We start from the raw sequence: 20,917 nt of genomic DNA, 5'->3' as shown, positions 1-20,917 counted from the left end.
AAATCTAATAAGTAGGGACGTAAAGGATAAATACAATTCTCATGTTTGGTAGGATTACGCAGGATTACGAGGAAGATTGAAAAAGGCATTGAATTATTGAGGTTCCATATAATCCTTTGCACACTTTACGATATCCATATTTGACAGTAAGATCATGTAAAAAAAAATATTAAGAGCTTTTTGCTGACTGTACTTGCATTCTCATCCATCCTTTATACATATTCGTATCGTGTCAAGTCAATCTGCTGATCTCTCGAAGTGGGTGAAATTCGACTTGCAATATTTGAGGATAAATTACTAACATAAATACGAACATCGCAAGTTAAATAAAAAGATGACGTTATTCGATTGTTATGGTTCATACAAAACGGTATTTGACAACTCCTGAAATATAGTGATAGATTCAGCGGATTCAGCCATTTATTTTTTGAAAAATCTAGATTTTTTAAATTCTCTTTCTAAAACGGTTTTATCTATACAGTAAGTATAGGTAGCGCTACTTGCGTATGAAATTAGGCGATAGTATTATATCTCTTTGCCTAATTTCAAACCTTCATAGCGTTATTATATGTAAAGGTAGCTTAATAACACGCTTTGTAAAATCTAATACCTATAATCAAAATCTCGGGAACGGCTCCAATGATTTCGATGAAATTTGGCATGTAGGGGTTTTCAGGGATGACAAATCGATCTAGCTTGGTCTTATCTCTGGGAAAACGCTTACTAACGAGTTTTTGCCCGAGCAAAGCTCGGTCGCCCAGGTACTAAATAATAAAATAGTTAAATATCATATTGCGACCAAAAAAAAGGTTAGAAACAAAGCTTTGTAATCAGTTATTAAAACTTTGGTGTTACTGGATTTTACTTAGTATCTTCTCCGTTAGGCTCCCGAGCTACTCCGGCGGTATCCGTTGACCAACCACGATGACTTCCCGCTGCCACTGGACATGGTGTACTTCTGCCAGCCGGAGGGCTGCGTGTCGGTGGGCCCGCGGCGCGCGCCCGGCCACATGGCTGCAAGGGACACCACCTCCTTCGTGTTCACTCTCACTGACAAGGACTCGGGTGAGTCAGCTGCTGGAGAGAAGGAATTTATCTAATGAAAATCAGGCATCATTATCATCATCATCAACCGGAAGACGTCCATTGCTGAACAAAGTTTCTTGCGGCGCATTCTTCTTGGCAATGATGGTCTTTCCGAAAGCGCTGGTAGTTTAAAAAAAATGACGTGTAAAAGTGCCCATTGCGGCCTATTTACTGAATAAATCATTTGAATTTTTGAATTTGAATGCCTCCCCCTTAGAACGCCACAATGAACTACAACTTGCCACTTGCTGTCTGGTGGATACCAGAAAAGCTGGCGGTAGACGATAATTTTGTTGTTGAATGTAACGTTGACGAAATGATTTTGTTAGTGTAAGCTGAATGAAAATATGTCATATTTAAACACAATCGCTTACTTCCTCGCCACAATGCTGGAGTCCGGAGTTAACCCTTGTGTATGAAACCCAAAAACATAGGGTAAGGCTAGCCTAAAGGTCTCTACCCACTACATCGTATCATACCATGACCGTAATAGGAACGCGTCAGGCACGGTATGTAACGCGCATACATTACACGTGACGGCGACGTTTGGTTAAGAAACGTGCTAGTGGGCATATTCTCATACTTTTAAATCAATCAAATCAGCCCACATCCAGCCACTGCTTAGTAAAGGCGTCTTCATTTTCACGCCACTTTGCTCGGTCCTCCTGTGCTAGTCTCATCCACAATTTGCCAGCCGACTGCCAGATGTTATCCGACGAACGGGCTTCAATAAGGGTATTCACGGAGGCGAAATATCGCTAGATAGCGCTAGTATTGTAAGGTCCGTTTGACGAAGCTCGTGATTGGTTACATAACTAAATGAGCCAATCGCAAGCAAACGTCAAACGTCAAATGGAACTCACGATACTAACGCCATCTAGCGATATTTTGCCTCTTTGAAAACCCTCATTCAAAGATATGTTTTTTCCTCACACGTTCCTATTACGGTCATGGTATGATACGGTGTAGTGGGCAGAGACCTTTAATGCATGTTGCGCTGTTCCAGGTAAGACCCGTTACGGTATCTGCGTGAACTTCTACCGCTGCGTGGAGCGCGCGCCGGCGCCCGGGCCGCGCGAGCGCTCCACGCTGCGCCGCGAGTCCTGGCGCAAGTCCATGGAGAAAAGCTCCGACTCTGCCTTTTCCAGGTGAACATTCACACATCCGGCCACTGGCCTCATCATAATATACAAAAAAACAGGCCAAGAGCGTGTCGGGCACGCCCGAGATAGGGTTCCGTAGACGTTACGAAAAAATCAAGTGTTATTTTTCTAAGAGTTTTGTATTTGTACGGCATTCTCAAGCAAATTTAGCCTTTATAGTTTTCCTTGTCAATTAGATATACTTACTACCATCATCAAGTTTTCAATTTTTCAAACCAACAGTTTGGCTTTTAGACAGTTTAGTAATAAATTAGCGGCCCGCTCCGTCCTGGCTTTGCGCTTCATTCAAAATTCGGCGACTTGAATGCAGAAAATTGTTTTTTTTTACTAGCTTAAAACTTAGTTAGGTTTTTAACATAATACTAAACTCTACCTGCGGCTTCGCTCGCGTAAACCATTAGATCTGACATTAGAATTGAAATTCCGCGATGTCGCTAAATTTCCGTTCAAATTCCTTTAAATTTTGACGCGATCTTCATTAATGTTTCATAGAACATACTCTTACTAAACTTTTTATTGTAATATAAATAACTTTTTTCTTCAACATCAGATTTAAATTAAATATAAATGACAGATTTAAAGATTTTATTTCAATTGTGTAATTATTTATTTCATAATCGCCATCGGTGGATATTTGCAACTTATGCCTTCGCGCCACCAAAAATCGAAATATGACAACCTTTCCAGATTCCACGATCTCATTGCAAACAAGCGATATTGGAATTTGAGTCCATACAGCCTTATTTCCTATTCTTCCGTTTCCTTCGGAAAACCAAGGAATTCAAATGTGATAAAAACACATTGTATATTGTACCAGCAATTTGAGTATTATGGATTTCTAATAGAGTTTTTCCCGTGATTACGTAAATACTTAGGTACTACTCTTAAGGCATACATATTATATTTTCTCATGCCATGCGACGGCACTATGACTTTTCCTATGAGACGGCTCTCCAGCGGGTCACCTAGTTGTTTCAGTTTCAATACAGTCGAACAAACTGATTCTACCTTTTTCTGTGATTTCTGCCTACCAGAGTGGAACCTTTTAATAATCAATTTCGCTATGATTTCCTTGACAAAAGTATGGGATGTCAACATGACATACAAAGGTTCCACCCTAGTTCATGCTGGTTTGCTCGACTGTACTGTGTGTTATTTGGTCACGATCGTTAATTTGGGACCCATTTCGTGAAAAAGTCCTTTGAGTTGTCATACAAAATGACAGATATTCGATATTAAGTAGGTCCCAAGTTTCAATCGTGACTGAAGTATTAAACTAACGCGGCGCGAATGTTCCAGTGACTATAGGAGCAGCAACGTGGCGCCGAGTGACTCGGAGCGCGACTGCAGCGCCACGCTGGGGCCGCGTCTCGCCGCCGCGCCCGACTCCGAGAGCGGCGGCTCGCACTCGCCCAGCCCAAGAGCCAGCAGGAAACGGCAGGTGAAAAAATACAAGATTTATGTGGTTAGCCGCGTGGTTTTAGCGTGCCATCTCTTTTTTAAGCTATAACTTTGAAGAGGGACAGTGCGTTAAAAACGCGGTTAGTCGCATAGTGCGTTTGTAGCCTTAGAAGTTTAAATAGCTTTCACAGCGAAATAGTGTAGTAACAGTAGATTAGACGGTACGATAAATTTCTTTTTGTTTCACGATAATTGCCAACACTAGTTTCTCTGTCATGATTCCAAATGAGTGAGCGCTCTCATTTTGAAGTTGATACATTTCGGCGCGGTTAAAGTAAGGTAAGGGCGTATCTAAACAAAACACAAGATCTTTGGAGATTATTCGTTAACTCCACCAGAAGTTAACACTGCACTACAATAGTGTAGTTGATGCCATAAAAAAAATCCAGGCCAAGTGTCACACAGAGGGTTTTGTATAAATTTGTAGGTAACTAAAATATGAATATCCAATGTTAACAGTACCCAGCTCTTAAGCAAAAAATTTACACAATGTGGAGTCATTTTAGATTGGTAACTGACATAGACAGGCAATTAAAAACTAAAAACTTGGTAATTTGAAAATTAAGGCATAACATATTATGTGCAGCATTTTTAACTGAAGTTTTTGTTTTGTTGCAGCGAATACGAAACCATTCTCTGACATCCCTTTGCCTATTATCACATCACCCATTCTTCTCCACATTCCGAGAGTGCCTGTTTATCCTCAAGAGGTTAATAGATGCCTGTAACGAGTCTTCCAGTCCGCGGCGTGTAGGAGCGTCTAGACAAATTTTTAGGTAATTTTTAAATCGTCATATCAGATTAGCCGCGTATCCATTAGAGCAGCCTCAGGCCGAGCAGCCTCGAGCCGAGCCATATTTTGTCGGTTTTTTTGGCCGTGCTCAAAGGAGCCTCAGTCTGAGCCGTGCCTTTGGCAGCGTCTCCACTTGCGCGGCCTCGGAGCGAGGCAGCCGCTCGGCCCGAGGCTGCCTCTAGTGGATACGCGGCTATTGAAATCTGTTTAACTAACAATAAGTTCGGTATTATTAAAACGTGTTAAATTATCTTATTTATTGTACAGGGATACAGTATGGTCAGTTTTAACCGGTCAAGCGTACGACAACACACCAACGATAGTCCTTCACGACGTAAAAGAAATAGAGACGTGGATTCTCCGCCTACTCTCCGCGCCTGTGCCTGTCCCTGGCAAGACTCGATTAGAACTCGAAGTGTTATCTCCCACTGCACACTCTCCATTACTCTTCGCGCTACCTGACCATACTAGATTTACCCTGGTCGACTTCCCACTACATCTACCGCTGGAACTATTAGGTAAGTGAGTAGGTGTTATTACGGTGAACGATGCTCCCAAAGGGTTACATATCAGAGTGAAGTAGTTATAGTTAACTTTATGACGCTTTAACACTTAAAATATGTAAAGTGGGAGTATTTAATAGGTGTGCTTCGCTACCGTTACTGATATTTTACCTAATTATGTTGGTATATTATGACCATTATCTAGTTATAGTAAATTTTTATGTCATTACGTTTTTTTTTCTCTGTGTATCTGTTTTCTGTACCGCTTACTATTTCTGGTGTACAATAAAGAGTCTTTGTATATTGTATTGTAAGACTTTTCAAAGCTTATATGCCAATATAGCCCAGTTTAGACTTGCAACAAAATAGTGCAAGTTGTTTTACATCGCGAGATCATAAAGGGAACGAGTTTAACGTGGTCAATCGAGTACAGCAACAGATATGATGAAGTTCCAGGAAGCATCTTATACGTAACTGGAAACAAATAGTGTGCTCGTTTTTAGGTGTGGATACTTGTTTAAAAGTATTAACGCTGATAATTCTGGAGAACAAAGTGGTGGTGCAGTCTCGCGACTACAACGCCCTCTCGATGTCCGTGATGGCGCTGGTGGCGATGCTGTATCCTCTGGAGTATATGTTCCCGGCGATCCCTCTACTGCCGAGTTGCATGAGCTGCGCAGAACAGCTGCTGTTGGCGCCAACACCCTTCCTCATTGGAATACCCGCTACGTTTCTCACGTATAAGAAGAATTTTAGGTGAGTAGTTTTGATATTAAGCTAAGTTGTATTTTTTTTTCAATATTTTTTTCGGTAGTCATAAAAAGCGATGTTGGCAGGTCTCCCACTAGATGGACTGACGTCATCGTGGGAGTTGCGGGCAAACAGTGAATTCAAGTCGCGAGTTGTCGTTCATGTGGCGTTCTAAGGGGGAAGCCTTTGTTTAGCAGTAAACGTCTTTGGCTGATGATGATGATAAGATGTAAAAAGTAAATTATTTTTTAAACCTACATTGTTTTAAGCCTACAGTCTACAGGAAAAAAGGTGGAGGTTTTTCTATAAATCTATTGTACAGGTTGCCTGATGACATCTGGCTAGTAGATCTCGACGCAACCAAACTGTTTGCTCCGAGCGGCAACGATCAAGATCTGCCTCCATTGCCAGAACCCGAAGGCTCCGTATTAAAGAGTCATTTAAAACAGGTAAACTAATTATTGCTTCGCTGCCCCGAATGTACCGTGCCTCTCGAACTTTGTCATAATTTTTGTAATCACTTTTTTTTCTATAAATGCACACGTGAGCGCATTGATGTCGACGTCGCTGTTCTGCTGAATGCATTCTTCAAATCTTCCTAAACTTTACAAAAACATCAGAAATGTATTTCAGTTATTTAAATCGAAACATTACTTTTCACAAAATCCCTACAAGTTCTTACTTACTTAACACTATGAATCTTTTGTTTTCTTTATAAAAAATTCTTAAGTCTTACTTTGGTTCCGACTTCACTAACATTGGCCCTCACTTCTTTCCCGTCGCTAGGCCATGCATCTCATGGATAACGTCGGATCTGGTGTAAATATTACAACTCTACTTTATTGCACACTTTGACTAACCTCTTCACAACAATTTACTTACCTACTCAAGAGACAGTATTGTATTGACGTGTGCCACCCTATTAGAATAACACGTGATTTCATAACATCGTTTAATAGAATAGTTATCATTTCGTTTAAAAATATACTTACTTTCTTTTTAGATTCCTATGTTATTGTTATTAGATTTCTTCATACATATTACAATTCGTAGTATTCTAAAAGGGGGCACATTATTAACTGTAGGCTGAAATAAGTGTTGGGACATTACATAAACCACATTATCAATTATCATATCTACTTCATGTTGTCATACTCCTCCAAAACATTACTTCTGCAAAAAGCATATTTCATTATTGTGATCACTGACATAACACAATTTCAGTCTTCATTCTTCGCTAATTGTTGTGTTTGGCATGGTTTGGCTAAGTTTGTTATGTTGTGTTGTGTATTGCATTTATAATTTACAATTACTTGGCAATTGCCAAAGTTTTGGGTGCTTGCATGGAAAATGGTGAAGGTCCCACATTAAATGACGTATTAAGAAACTTGTACTTGAAAATATAGCTTACTTAATTGTTAAGCGCTTGGAATAAAATTAGGTTTTTAAGATAGAATATGAGTATTATTATGTAAGTAAATAATGATATCAATATATTATTTATTTGTAAAATGCTTCAGCCTTGCTTGTGTTATAATTCAAAATGTTAGAAACAGATAATGGACGAACAACTTTTGGAAACAAACGCTATTTTTATGGCTCGTTTCATTATTTTAGTTAAACCTTAACGCGCGCTGTTTAAATTTATTCAGTAAATCTGATTTAGTTAGAAGCTAATGTTATATTTATCAATTTTTTTAAACTTACGCCATGGGAGGTATGTGCTTTAATAAATAAGTTTTTGCTAACAATTTCTCTTTTAATAAAGCTTTATTGCGATCCGACCAAAGGAAACGAGTGAATTTCGACTTGATAGATCTAGAGCTAATCCGACAAAAAAAAACACATTGCAAGTGAAATAAAAGGTTGAAAATATTTATATCATTACATAATTAGCTATTTTCTTATGTAACAACGAGTATAAGATTGAATGGAATATGCCAATAGCAACTGTTTGTTGGGCAGGCTCTGAGCAGTCTCACCAACAGTTCGGCGGAGCAGGCCACAGCCCCGCTTATGCCTTCTCTGAGAGACAGCGTAGGTGGCGCCACTCTCAAGTAAGTTAATTTACCTACAATTCTTTTGTTTCTCTATTGTTTTATCACGGCAGTTCCACTTTATTCCCGAAACAATTAGGTTCAAATTCCTTTGTCATTTTTTGAATATTTGTCGAAAGATAAAATTTTGAGAGTCTAGATCCTACCAGAACATGATCAATGTGTGAAACATGTGGGATTCGGGAAGTGAATGAAACTATTCTGGAGAACTAACAAAAGTCCACAATTGTGGTCAACATAAACCAAAACAGTACTGCACTCATTCACTGAAATCTTAATAATGCCATTTTCGGAATGATTCTCAGTAACTTAAAGAAAAGCCTAGTTAATAATAATAATAAAGAAACTCACAACAGTTCCTGGGACTGTTGACTGACCATTTTACAAACTGACAATTGTCAATCGTTTTCCCGCGTCCAGATCTCAGTCTCTGTTAAACTCGCCACGCATGGCGACACTGGCGTTTCGTAAGTGCTATAATCCTTCATAAACTTTTCATCTCAATGAACAATATTCATAATTCTCCATATTTAAATTGTAGGCCTCAGGAGGATATACATATTTTCGTGATATTGTTATGTAGGGTGCACCCTCCGTCGTTCCGTTCGTCCACGGACGGCGCGCAGTCGATGCCGCACAGCACGCCGGAGAGCCGGCGCGTGTCGGTGGCGAGCGCGGGCGCGGCGTCCGTGGGCCACACCCCGCAGAGACACTCGTTGGCCTCGCCGCAGCCCTTCAACCCGCTCATATACGGCAACGATGTGGACTCCGTCGACGTGGCCACGAGGGTCGCTATGGTAAGTTAAGTCTACCAAACCCCTCCAACCCTCTCCTCCTCGTTGGGAACGTGCAGCCAGATTTTTTAGCTGGTGAGAGTCCGGCACTGTCTGGGCCTTCCTTTCCCAGTCGTCCATAATGGACATTCCGACTGCACGCCCCCGCATCCCTTATAGCACCTCATATAATATTTAAAAACTAAAAACAAGTAAGTAAACAAAAGCAAGGACCTAATGTCTTTCGACTTTAAGGCGACTCAACACAAAAAAGTACATCCACTCCAGTCTACATTCTTCAAGCGCGCGTGTATATAACCACATTTGGATTTTTTATTTTATACCTGACGGGGTTCCTTTGACAAACTTATTATATCTTGTTTATAACAACAAACAAAAATAATTTGAAAAAAACATGTAGTTCGATGTGTTTTCTAACTTCAAAAATCAACGACATGTTTTTTGTAGAGCTAATTTAATTAAATTTCAAATTTCCCTTAGCTGATCAATCTTGTTTATAGATGTAAAAGTCTTACAAAATGACAATCAATTATCGTAATAAATAATTAACTTATCATATTACTTAGTTGTGGTTACCTATAGATAGATAAGCATCTACCTGGAATATCATGTACTAGATATTTATGTTTTTGTATGATGTATTATCTGTTGGTGATCCTTAATAAATAAATAAATAGACATATTAAGGTCAGTAATGCAACTTTCAATATGATAATAGCCTAATAGGTAAGGTTTTTTTAACTAATGAATGTCAACATGGCAATCATTTAATACGGTAATCAATGAGGGCTATCGTTTTTTGTCTTTCTAGATGGCGCCACTGTTGCGTGAGGTTTTTAAGTGTGGCTTTCAAAGTCTCTTATTACGGGCGTGAAAACAAAGTTTAGGTTAAAATCATATTTAATACACCTTAAAACCGTACCATAAAAATATCGAGCAACCATAGTGTTGCGTAGTCCCGTTTTGTTAGGAAAAAAGGGTGGACAAAAGTTTCCGAAAGACAAAACTGTCTCAAAACTGCACCGTAACGCATATTTGCCATAATTAATTTCAGGTATTGCAAAATATTCACAAATTTATTCTAATTATAAATAAAACCCGCGTAGCTCACCCAAAAACTAGATTTGACATTTCGGAGACCTCACGCTACACTAGCGCCTCTAGCGGCGAATTCATACGTGATAGCCGTCATTGACACTCCGATTGTAGTATTTCCTATTTTTCCTAATTTTAAAACGTTATTCAGAACACCACCGTGTTATCCGCAGGTCCGCTTCTTCAACTCCCAAAACATCCTCGCCAACTTCATGGAGCACACGCGCACGCTGCGGCTGTACCCGCGGCCCGTCGTCGCCTTCCAGATAAACAGCTTTCTGCGCTCTCGGCCTCGAACCACCAGCTTCCTGAACAAGTTCGCTAGGACGCAGGTTTGTTGCCTAACTAAATAAGCTCTGTTTATTGTAAGTGACACTATTTACCGGCTCGAATAATACCGACCCGATTTTTCGTGTAGGTACACGCCCATAGAAACTCATGTCAGTTGAACATGAGTTTGTATGGGCGTGTACACGACAAATCCGGCCAAGAGCGTATCGAACACGCCTAAAATAGGGTTCCGTAGTCATTAGGAAAAAATTAAGTAATATTTTTCTAAGGATTTCGTATTTTGTACGGAATATTCCATGTTTAGGTATATTTTATACCTTAGGCTGCTATTTACTCTTAAACTACTAATAATCCTCAAGAAAACTAAACCATTATAGTTTTCCTTGTTAGTTTGATATACTTACTACCATCCTGAATTTTTTTTTAAAAAACCACCCACCGGTTTAGATTTTAATGAAAATTTGCACTTTAAAGTTGAATAGTTTGCAAACAAATCGTTGTAGCAACCCCCTAATGGTTTTAAAAGACCTATCCAACTCTAAAACTTTTTTTTTTATTTTTTTTATTGTGCCATTTTTTCGTCATAGTTTACATATATATTTATGCTAAATTACAGCTTTCTAGCATTGATAGTCCCTGAGCAAAGCCGCGTACGGACAGACAGACAGATAGACAGACATGGCGAAACTATAAGGGTTCCGTTTCTACCATTTTGCCTACGGAACCCTAAAAAATCGGGTCGGTATTATCCGGGCCCGTGAATAGTGTCACCCTTCATTGTAGGACAATTTTGCCAATGCGTTGGCATGAATTGAATGAAGTTTTGAAACATCTACGCCGCAGTTATAAAATTAGTACCTGGGCGACCGAGCTTCGCTCGAACTAAAACTCGAAAACACGCGTTTTCATACAGACAAGACCAAGCTAGATCGATTTTGCACTACAAGAAGTGCTCGTTTAAAGATATTTATTATTTGAAACTATAAATGAGAGGTAATGGCGGATGAACGATCATCGAACACAAACAAGAACTTCAGTTTATTTAATGAAAGTTACTTGATATTACTTGACATCTTTGAATACAGCTCCTTATCGTGCCTCTCTAAGTAGATATAACCGTAAAATTTAGTTTATTATGCTATATGTAGTTAATTCGTTTTTTAAAGGAATTCGCGTCAACATTTGTTAACGGAAGGGTCAACGTCATATATAATTGTCAAATTACATCTCGTGTAACGAAATCTGCCTAACACGTGTAAAACTGATTTCTAGAACATGAATATATTTTTTACAGGCGGTAGAATTTTTAGCCGAATGGTCGCTAACGCCGTGCAACGTGGCGTTCCTTCGCGTTCAAACCGGGCTGTTTGACCCGCGGCAAGTCGGGGACAAGCCGAAATGGTTTGCGGAACAACTGCAGCCGATCCGGTTCGCCGTGTGGGACGACGGCAGCTCGCTCAACGGCGCCCTGCGGCAGTTACAGAGGCACGAGAACCAACCTACAGGTGTGCTTGTACTCTTGACTATGTTGCGACAAGTCAACAGTTTAATTCTGCCGTATAGAAACGTGGAAATAAATGGTACAAATAGACCACAAAAATAAGTTACATCGACAATCTTCGTCCGCGCAGAAGAGTGTTGACAAATGCCGAACTAAACCTAATGTAAGCATCAATTTAATAAAGACCTTATTGCATTAACTGCAAGGTAGAATATGCAATAACAGGTAAACAGCCGACTCACGCGGTGACGTGTGGCGCTGCTCTGAACTAGATGGCGGTCACCGCAATAGCGCGGGAACGTTTGGCCAATGGTTACTCAAGATTTTACACGCGCAAACGTATTGCCTTACTATATGCTAGAATGATTTCGCGATTTCTTAAAAATTCTCACTGCTCACGCGCATCGTGTAACTTATATTTATGGTGGTTACAACCACTCACCGCCGTATTTAATTACAGTGCACTAACTGACCAAGGCAGCCATGCACAAATATAACGGACTTTATAACTAAGTAAATTGATTTTACTTTTTCATTTAGATGAAAGTGGATCAGATTCAGAAGCTGCGGAGAGCACGAGCTCTTCATACTCGTCCCTCAGTGACTTCGTTTCAGAAATGGTTTCGTCAGACCTATCACCAGGTAACTAACACTCACTACCAACAGCCTAGTTACTTCAATAGCGCCAGATGTTATAAAATAAATGATGTAACTATTTTATTTTTAGGGAACCCTCATCAGCAGCACGTGATTGGTGAAACCTACAGTGCCGTGGTACAAGTGCCAATGACACTGTCGTCCTCATTAGATCCTGGGACGGTATGATATTTACTTTCCTTGTAGATTTTATAAACATACAACACTAATCTTCATACAAACGTACACATTTTCGCATTTTTAATATTAGTAAGGATACATGTTCGAACATACTAGTACTTTATTTTTAAAACTTTGTATTTTACATTGGCAGGTGTACAGTCCACCATCGTCGCTGATGTTTGGCGAAGACGAGGCGGTGGCGAGCGCGGCGCGCGCCTCGACGTCGCCGTCGCCCTCGCCTTCCAGCTCGGACCACTCCGAGCTCTCCGATGACGATAAACCGGCACCCCAAGCCGAGCCGCCCGTCAAGAAAAGCGTAAGTCTACAGTGGCAATTTACAGAATAAATTCAGCATAATGCCGCGGCAGTGTGTAGCGCAAGTTAACTAAGTGACTATCAAGTTGATATAATTACGTTATTCGGTCTACTTTTGCGATTTGAAAAATTGATTATTTTTATTATGCTCTCTTTTATGATTTATGTCACTAAAATGAGTTCAATTCAAGCACTTTTTCATGAGCTAAATGATTAATTGATTGGGGCTTTATTACTGTATTGTATTGTTTTGTATTGTATAGGACACGGACAGCGGTAGCTTCGGGCGCGAGTCGGACTCCAACTCGACGACGACGCCGAAGACCGTGGTGTCGCGGCCGCGCGCCGCCGACAGCGCCAGCACCAGCGACAGCGACCGCGCGCTCACTCCCTCTCACTCGCACGCGCCGCACGTCAAGGTACAACGCCGCCATAAACATATCAACTCGACGACGACGCCGAAGACCGTGGTGTCGCGGCCGCGCGCCGCCGACAGCGCCACCACCAGCGACAGCGACCGCGCGCTCACTCCCTCTCACTCGCACGCGCCGCACGTCAAGGTACAACGCCGCCATAAACATATCAACTCCACGACGACGCCGAAGACCGTGGTGTCGCGGCCGCGCGCCGCCGACAGCGCCACCACCAGCGACAGCGATCGCGCGCTCACTCCCTCTCACTCGCACGCGCCGCACGTCAAGGTACAACGCCGCCATAAACATATCAACTCCACGACGACGCCGAAGACCGTGGTGTCGCGGCCGCGCGCCGCCGACAGCGCCACCACCAGCGACAGCGATCGCGCGCTCACTCCCTCTCACTCGCACGCGCCGCACGTCAAGGTACAACGCCGCCATAAACATATCAACTCCACGACGACGCCGAAGACCGTGGTGTCGCGGCCGCGCGCCGCCGACAGCGCCACCACCAGCGACAGCGACCGCGCGCTCACTCCCTCTCACTCGCACGCGCCGCACGTCAAGATACAACGCCATCATAAACATAGGAGGGGTCTAGGTGCTCAAAAATACTTAGATACTAACTGTTGCCCGCGACTCCGTCCGCATAGAACTCATTTATCGCTATCCCGCGGGAACTATACAATTTTCCGGGATAAAAACTATCCTATGTCCTTCCCCAGAACTCAAACTATGTTTAGATCGAATTTTATCTAAATCGGTTCACCGGTTTGGACGTGATGAAGTAACCAACAAACAGATTTACAAACTTTCGGGAATTTAGGCTGATTATTAATATTTTTCAACTCCAGATCACCAATTAAAAATAATCGTCTATAAAACGCCCACGCCAACCTAATCCTAGCGGTTGAAATTTCAGTATTTTACTCCGATCAAGAAGGAATATTGGAATAAAAAGAAGGCTATGTGTTATTCCAAACGTCTATCTATCTAAGTACCAAATGTAAAAACCCTCACGCGATTGACATTATTATAGTAGGTACTATACTATGTATACACTAATAGTGTGACACCGAACAACTCGAATCTTACTTTATTTCCTCGCAATCGAATTGAAAAACTGAGCATATAACTTTATAAAAACGATTTTGCTGTCGACTGCATATAGTGCATATACTGCGTTACAACATGCTTGGTAGTTATCAGCCCTCGCCTGTGGCTTAGGTAAAATTTCGTGTTTAATTATGTGCATACGTGCGTGTTTAATTGTTGTACAATCTGCTATATTTACTGTACGTACATTTATCACTCCACAAAATTATTACTTCCTATAGTGCTCTAAATTCACAAAAAGCCGCGCCATTATTTCAGTTTTTTAACCGACTTCAAAAAAGGAGCAGGTTATCAATTCGGTTGTATTTTTTTTATGTTCGTTACCTCAGAACTCCGACATTTATGAACCGACTTGAAAATTTTTTTTGCGTTCGTCTACGAATGTCTTCAATTAGGTCCCATAAGCACCAAATCAGGATCAGATGATTGAATCTTAAGGAAATCGAGGGATGTCTTCAAATTTTGTAGGGACACCTATAGTAAATTGGATATATTTAGTAGTAATTCATGCATTTTCTCTTGAAAATCATCATTTGGTGAAGTGGAACTGATGATGAAGACCACAGTTGTCCATCGGAGTTACTACTCAATAGCAAGTATTTCACGGGTTGTATTTTAATTACTTTAACACAGGTGCTAAGCAATTTATGCTCCTCTTAATGCATATTATGGTAAAACGGGTGGTGAAGCACCAGGACTCCTCAATAATGAACGTCTCTGCATCGGAAAAAACAATCTTTCGTAAAACGTGACGACCAGTGATATTAAACTATTGTATCTTAGATTATTTACAATAAAAAGCGTGAAAAAAAATTATAACAAAAAATTGAACCTACTACAAAAAACCATGAAAATAATGTTCTACTACTCTGAAGTCGGTCGGTGCCTCAGCACGAGCCAGGCACCGACCGACTTCAGACTGGTAGAAAATTATTTTCATGGTTTTTTGTAGTCGATTCAATTTTTAGTTATAATTTTTTTTAACGTATAGTTCAACTTTCAGCGCACCAACAGCGGCGTGTCGCGGCAAGCGTCGCAAAGTTCACTGCTTGAACAGTTTGCGGCGCAAGCCAAAGAGCTGGTGCGAGAAACAACACGCCAGAGCAGCCAGGAGGGACTGCTGGCGCATATGGATAAGGTAACACAGTTTTTTGTTTTTTTTTTTTATATTGCATACTTTATTTTGAAACGCATCTACATTAGTACAATCTTAGAAAAACCTTCGGGTTTCGGGGGAAATCGGAAGGATTCGTTAGTAGAAAATGGCAATTGTCTTTTTGACTTAGTAGCAATCCATCACGCGAAGAGTGCACCCGTTGTGTTTTCATTGATTTATATAGAGCAGTTAAAACCACCACTTACTTATTTATTTAGTTTGATATTTTTCGGAAATTTATTTCCATGCGGAGTCAACTTAAGCAGGGTATTTCTGTAAATAGCCAATAACGGGAGATTGTTTATAATGTATATACATATTTTGTAAAGAAGCTGAAAGTTTCAAGAAAAGTGTTGATCGTAAATATTATAATAAGGTTCAAAACCGAGTTATAGAAGCAACGGGGATTTCGAAAAGTACATTAAAAAAATATTAAACGAAAGCAGACCAAAAAAATTCATTTGACATACCCACCCAAGAGAAGTAGATACTAACAACAGCTCTATATACTTCCAAATAAAGGTAGTGTATTAAGGCGGGGTGTTCTCTATTTAAATTAACGATGGAAGAATTCGAAAATGCTAATTGGCATATATGTAAAAAGTCATATTGTATTAAAATTTGGAACAGAACCGCATATCACGATCGCGTGTCATCGTCTATACCCGAAGCATGCTTCTAAAATCCGAAGGTTTTTTTAAGAGCTCACGGAGTGTAACTACAGTGCTGCTTAGCGACGATACCGGTGACGATTTTAATTAGCTGTGCTGTCTCAGAACGACAAATGACCGCTCCAAGTTAATAGAAAACGAATTTTTCGATGATTTCTGAAAAGCCTCTTCGTGACTAAGTAGAGCTGGGGGTGTACTAATGACCGGTTTACACATTGATGAGTACAAGTGCTTTCTATTTTTTTCTTATTGTCTTATTGGGCCACGTGAGTTACATTGGTAAATCGAAAATACTAATAATATTTTTTTTTATTACATTCCTTATTAATACAACATAACACAATACAAATACTTTTATTTTGCCGATGAATCTCAAATGGTCCTTATGGTTGGTTGGTGTTACATAGATTTTAAGTGAAATATTGTATTTTATGTTATTTTGTACAGAAATTAATTTAATAAAATTTATTATTATTATTATTATTTTCTTTTGAGAAATTCTTCCTTTTCTTATACTAAACATAGCGTGCAGACGTTAACTCAATGTGATAATATTTAGCACTTTGAATGTACATAGAACTGACCAGATTTATATATTGTTTTAACAACCACTTAGGTCTGTCTAGTAGTGTTTTGTTTTAACATCAATGTTGCTTTATTTATATCGAAATTCGAAGAAAGGAAAAGTGACTGATGGCGAAGAAAAGAAATTGTTTGCGCCTTTCGGACAGGTATCAATCACGAGTGATCGCTTTGAAACGTCATCTAGATACGAACAACGCTAGCACAGCATAGAAGTAGAGTACTTAATTTTGGACTCTAAAAAAGCATCAGCTTTAGATCTGTAATCTCAAAATGAGTAGAGTTCCTATTAACATCAACACAAATGAAATATTTCGCTTGTGATAAAAATAACTGCATTTTCCCACGAGTTCATTAGCTGCTTTTTATATCTATCTCGCACTTTTTGTCTTGTTACTCTTGAATTATCCACACACTATGTGCAAGTTTCAGCTATGACATAAGACAGTGCATAACCTGCAATTTTATTGTAAAGCAAACACAAGGAAAAAGGTGACATGTTTTAGTTAAGCCTAAATAGGTAGTAATTAGTAAAAAAAATGCTTGTTGTCCCAAAAACGTACTCCAAAACTATGTTTCTTATTGCTAGCTAGCTCTGAAAAGACTTTGGAGCAATCATGTAGAATTTATTGTAATTTTGACGGACATTTTGCTATTTGCTTCACTGAATTACTCATATACGATCCCCATTGCTTAGTTAACCAAGTTTGCAATCACCCCACAAAGAGCACTCTAAGACCCAGTCATATTCATATTTTACAATGAAAAACTAATATGTGCGTTTTATTCTAACATATGAGTGAGTATCTTAGTCAACAATTAACAAGTACATAAAAACTTCCTAATATGTCAAATACAATAGGCTACAATCATATTATTTTTCGTAGCTAACTTTACACGCCAAAAAAGCTGCCGAAGAAGCTTCGAAAAGTATGCAGGAGGCATCCAAATCAGCACTAGAAGCCAGCAAGACAGCCACAGCAGTCAGTAAAAACACATTTGAAGACCTTACTTACGTCGGGAAGTCAACGTTTGGGGATCTGACTAAAAGTGCGAAGGAAGCTGCTGCCAAGAAAGGCCTACTAATAAAGGTAAGCTGACATTATAGTGGCCATTTGGGTTTTGAACGCGTTGGGGAACTGAAAACGTAAACAAAACTATTGTGTGTATTGTAATTCACGACGTAAAACAAACACAACTACTTTTGTACTGAGCTCTGCTACCCCTTAGAGCAGTGAAAAAATCAAACTTCCAAGTTATCAAATTCAGTTAGGTACAATAATTACAAAAGGTGGTTCCATACAAATTGCCATTGAGTCGAACCCTATAGGGTACTTCCAGTTGTCGTAGAAACTTGAAATTTGGTATTTAGGTAGCTCTTATAGCAAAACCAATCAGAAAAAAAAAACTGAAAATTCTTAATTTTTTTATGCCTATGTCTATGTTACCTATGGTAACCAATCTAAAATGACCCCACACTGCGTACATTTTGCTAGCACGCTAGATATTCAAAGATACCTTCAAATTCGTACAGAACGTTTAACGCACTAGTCTGACCTGGCCCCTGTACCACAAAAATTTCAAGTGCTACAACAATTTGTCAAAATTGTTAAATTTATCTTAGTAAATGTTATAATTTTGTCGAATTGTAGCACTCGTAACTTTTGTGGTACGGGGGGGCTGCAGTTAACCGGTTTTTTTACCAGGGTGAAAGCCAAGATTCGGGCGGTTCGCCGGCGCCCGCGCCGGGCGCGTCCCGGAGAGATTCCACGGCTCTGCAAACGACGAACCTGCTCGCGACCACGCATCGCGACTTCTTCTCAAACATTAGCTCCGATCTCAACGGCCTGGCTGCTTCTACTTCTAGCATGTTCAGCGATCTCTTCGGGTCTAAAGGTACGTTTGCGACACGTTAGGAACTTCTGCGGCGTTTTTGGTGGTTGAGTACTTTTGACGTAAATGATTTACGTGTATGAGGAGAGTATATGTGTCAAACAGGCGTGCTGTAGTCGCAGAGTAGCAAGGCAATTATTTATTATGACACTTATTGACCCCTCGCTGTTAAGTTCCTGTTGTCTTATGTGACAGATATATATGATGCCGTCTTTGTTTAACAGAGAGTAGTGAAACAGGCTATTACTGCAACAACTTACACTTACTTTAAGGTGGTGGCCAGGAATTAAACGCTAGTGTCCTAAAAAATTTGACTATCTGAAAATATTAATAAAGAATATAGCCAGTTAAAATTACCCGTGACGTCACGGGCCCCCACTACCGAACTTTGCCTATTTAAATCAAGTACAAACAAATAAAAATAACTTTATTTTTCTTAAAATATGTCACAAAAAGTGTTAAAAGACAATATTGAGTCACAGTGCAAATCAAAACTTGTATTAGTTTGTATGTACTGTAAGTATTTGATGTATGTGTAGCATTATTTTGTTTACAAATAAAGATTTTTACTTTACTTACATTTATTTCACCATAATCTAGCATGCAAAATGTCATAAATTACAATTAAGTAAATTAAACTATAAGGGTTCCGCTTTTTCTTTTTGAGGTACGGAACCCTAAAAAATAAGTGAATGTAATTCGACAGGCAAACAGCTAAAGCCGGCGGAGGCGGCCCGCTCGGCGGGCGGCGGTGGGGTGGTGGTGGGGGCGGTGGCGGGGGCGCGCCGCTGTCGGCGTCGTTCGGTCCGTTCTCGGGCGGCGCGCGCGGGCTGGTGGCGCGCTCGCCGCTGGTGCGCCACGCCGCGCCCGCCGCGCCCGCGCCGCCGCCGCTCGACCGCTCCTCCGCCAACGCTGAGAACCAGGCCTTCCTCAATGATGTTAGTACTGTTAACAAGTCGTCTCATCATCATCTGGCTACAGCAGATCTGGCTGGACATGGCGTCGGTGATCTGCAATACCGCGTAACTAGCATTTTCCATAAAGTATAATTTTCACTGTCAGAACAGTACAATGTTAGTACTATTAGTGCAGTGAAAACTATAACTTATGGAAAAAGCTATTTACGCAGTATTGCAGTATCACCGACGATAGGCCTCTTCCATAACGCGCCACAACACTCTGTCTTCAGCCCCTCGCATTCATCCGCCGCCAGCGACCCTTTTAAGGTCGTCTGTCCACCCTGCCTCGGGAAGCCCTACACTACGTTTTCCCGTCCGACAAACCAAACCACCAACCAAACCGTGTATACCGTACAATGGCACATCGCTAACGTAATAAAGTTGAAGTACATTGAAATAATGAATACATACAGCTACATAACGGACTGATTGCACAAATGGAGACTGAATGAAATGAATGAGTAAATGTATAAATCCCGCTGTCATAGCTTGACAAGTTCTCGTGTGCGTAACAACTCTGGTCGCACTACGTATAACATGATGAACGGTTGTGTTGCTCTGAAGATGAGCTCTGGTTGAGGTAGAAACGCGTCAGTGTAGTGTGGTGATGGTGATAGATGGGTGTGTAATTTGTGTGTGTTCTTAAAATGTGGAGGTGGAGGAACTGCATGAACACACATTTCTTGCATAAACGTAGCTATGATAGGGTCGCGGGTGAGCAAAGTAATTGTTTTAGTTGAAAAAAAATACTATAAATAGGCCGTAAAGGGCTCTTTTACACGTCGCTTTTGCTATACTAGCAGCGCTCGTGAGTATTAGTACATTACTACTCTACAGTAATACAGTAGTGTGTTTGTTTATTTATATAATTTATATTATATTTTTGTATTGTTTAAAATATTTATTGTCTATTAATACGTTTCTCCTGTCTGTTATCTCTGCCACCTACATTAGTCTGTTCATATTTATTAATTTCTCAGAAATTGTTTGTCTGGGAGAGATCGCTTTTTAGCGACAAGACCGTGTTGTCTACCTGAATTTTTTATTTTTGTAATGTCTATACTGCTTTTGTTGATCAAGAACGAATATTTGTATTTGTATTGTATTGTAATGTAGTAATGTATGGCTAACAATGATGTATTGTGGTCAGCTGGTCCAACACGTGTTGGAGGGCGAGGGCGTGGGCTGGCTGAAGCTGAATCGGCTCAAGAAGCTGATGGAGGACGAGTCTTACCGCAACATGGTGCTCAGTAAGCTCAACCGGAACCTCACTCGGAAGACCACGCCCAACGATAAGGTTTATGACGTGGTTAGTATACATATTAATAACAAAAAAATTGCCAACACCAAAAAATAAATAAAAAAAGCGAAAAACAATTGAAATCTGTACATGTACAGAAAAACGCACCTCTAAAACAACAATGACATAGTTGCATTGATTAATTGGAAACTTGCTTATTGATAGAGAACGGTCAAAAATCGATCAAAAAAGAAGT

General features: G+C 40.2%; 1 protein-coding gene across 1 annotated transcript in view; it reads left to right on the top strand.

Annotated features, from left to right (window-relative positions):
* Rab3-GEF (Rab3 GDP-GTP exchange factor) overlaps nucleotides 1–20,917 on the top strand; it is a 58,214-nt gene that overhangs the window by 12,245 nt on the left and 25,052 nt on the right. The window contains exons 3-25 of the mRNA XM_074108863.1: nucleotides 885–1,065; nucleotides 2,093–2,234; nucleotides 3,549–3,690; nucleotides 4,329–4,486; nucleotides 4,771–5,021; nucleotides 5,510–5,762; nucleotides 6,079–6,205; nucleotides 6,543–6,575; nucleotides 7,722–7,813; nucleotides 8,397–8,610; nucleotides 9,876–10,034; nucleotides 11,288–11,498; nucleotides 12,035–12,136; nucleotides 12,222–12,313; nucleotides 12,465–12,629; nucleotides 12,892–13,041; nucleotides 15,164–15,298; nucleotides 16,665–16,718; nucleotides 17,457–17,660; nucleotides 18,276–18,465; nucleotides 19,169–19,202; nucleotides 19,244–19,400; nucleotides 20,572–20,730. Of these exons, the coding sequence (XP_073964964.1) occupies nucleotides 885–1,065; nucleotides 2,093–2,234; nucleotides 3,549–3,690; nucleotides 4,329–4,486; nucleotides 4,771–5,021; nucleotides 5,510–5,762; nucleotides 6,079–6,205; nucleotides 6,543–6,575; nucleotides 7,722–7,813; nucleotides 8,397–8,610; nucleotides 9,876–10,034; nucleotides 11,288–11,498; nucleotides 12,035–12,136; nucleotides 12,222–12,313; nucleotides 12,465–12,629; nucleotides 12,892–13,041; nucleotides 15,164–15,298; nucleotides 16,665–16,718; nucleotides 17,457–17,660; nucleotides 18,276–18,465; nucleotides 19,169–19,202; nucleotides 19,244–19,400; nucleotides 20,572–20,730 (3,405 nt within the window). The remainder of the gene's footprint in view (nucleotides 1–884; nucleotides 1,066–2,092; nucleotides 2,235–3,548; nucleotides 3,691–4,328; nucleotides 4,487–4,770; nucleotides 5,022–5,509; nucleotides 5,763–6,078; nucleotides 6,206–6,542; nucleotides 6,576–7,721; nucleotides 7,814–8,396; nucleotides 8,611–9,875; nucleotides 10,035–11,287; nucleotides 11,499–12,034; nucleotides 12,137–12,221; nucleotides 12,314–12,464; nucleotides 12,630–12,891; nucleotides 13,042–15,163; nucleotides 15,299–16,664; nucleotides 16,719–17,456; nucleotides 17,661–18,275; nucleotides 18,466–19,168; nucleotides 19,203–19,243; nucleotides 19,401–20,571; nucleotides 20,731–20,917) is intronic.

The sequence above is a fragment of the Choristoneura fumiferana genome, chromosome 2 (assembly GCF_025370935.1).
Source record: "Choristoneura fumiferana chromosome 2, NRCan_CFum_1, whole genome shotgun sequence".
Taxonomy (NCBI): domain Eukaryota; kingdom Metazoa; phylum Arthropoda; class Insecta; order Lepidoptera; family Tortricidae; genus Choristoneura; species Choristoneura fumiferana.
The sequence above is the reverse complement of the archived record's forward strand: the minus strand, read 5'-3'. Positions and strand labels throughout refer to the sequence as shown.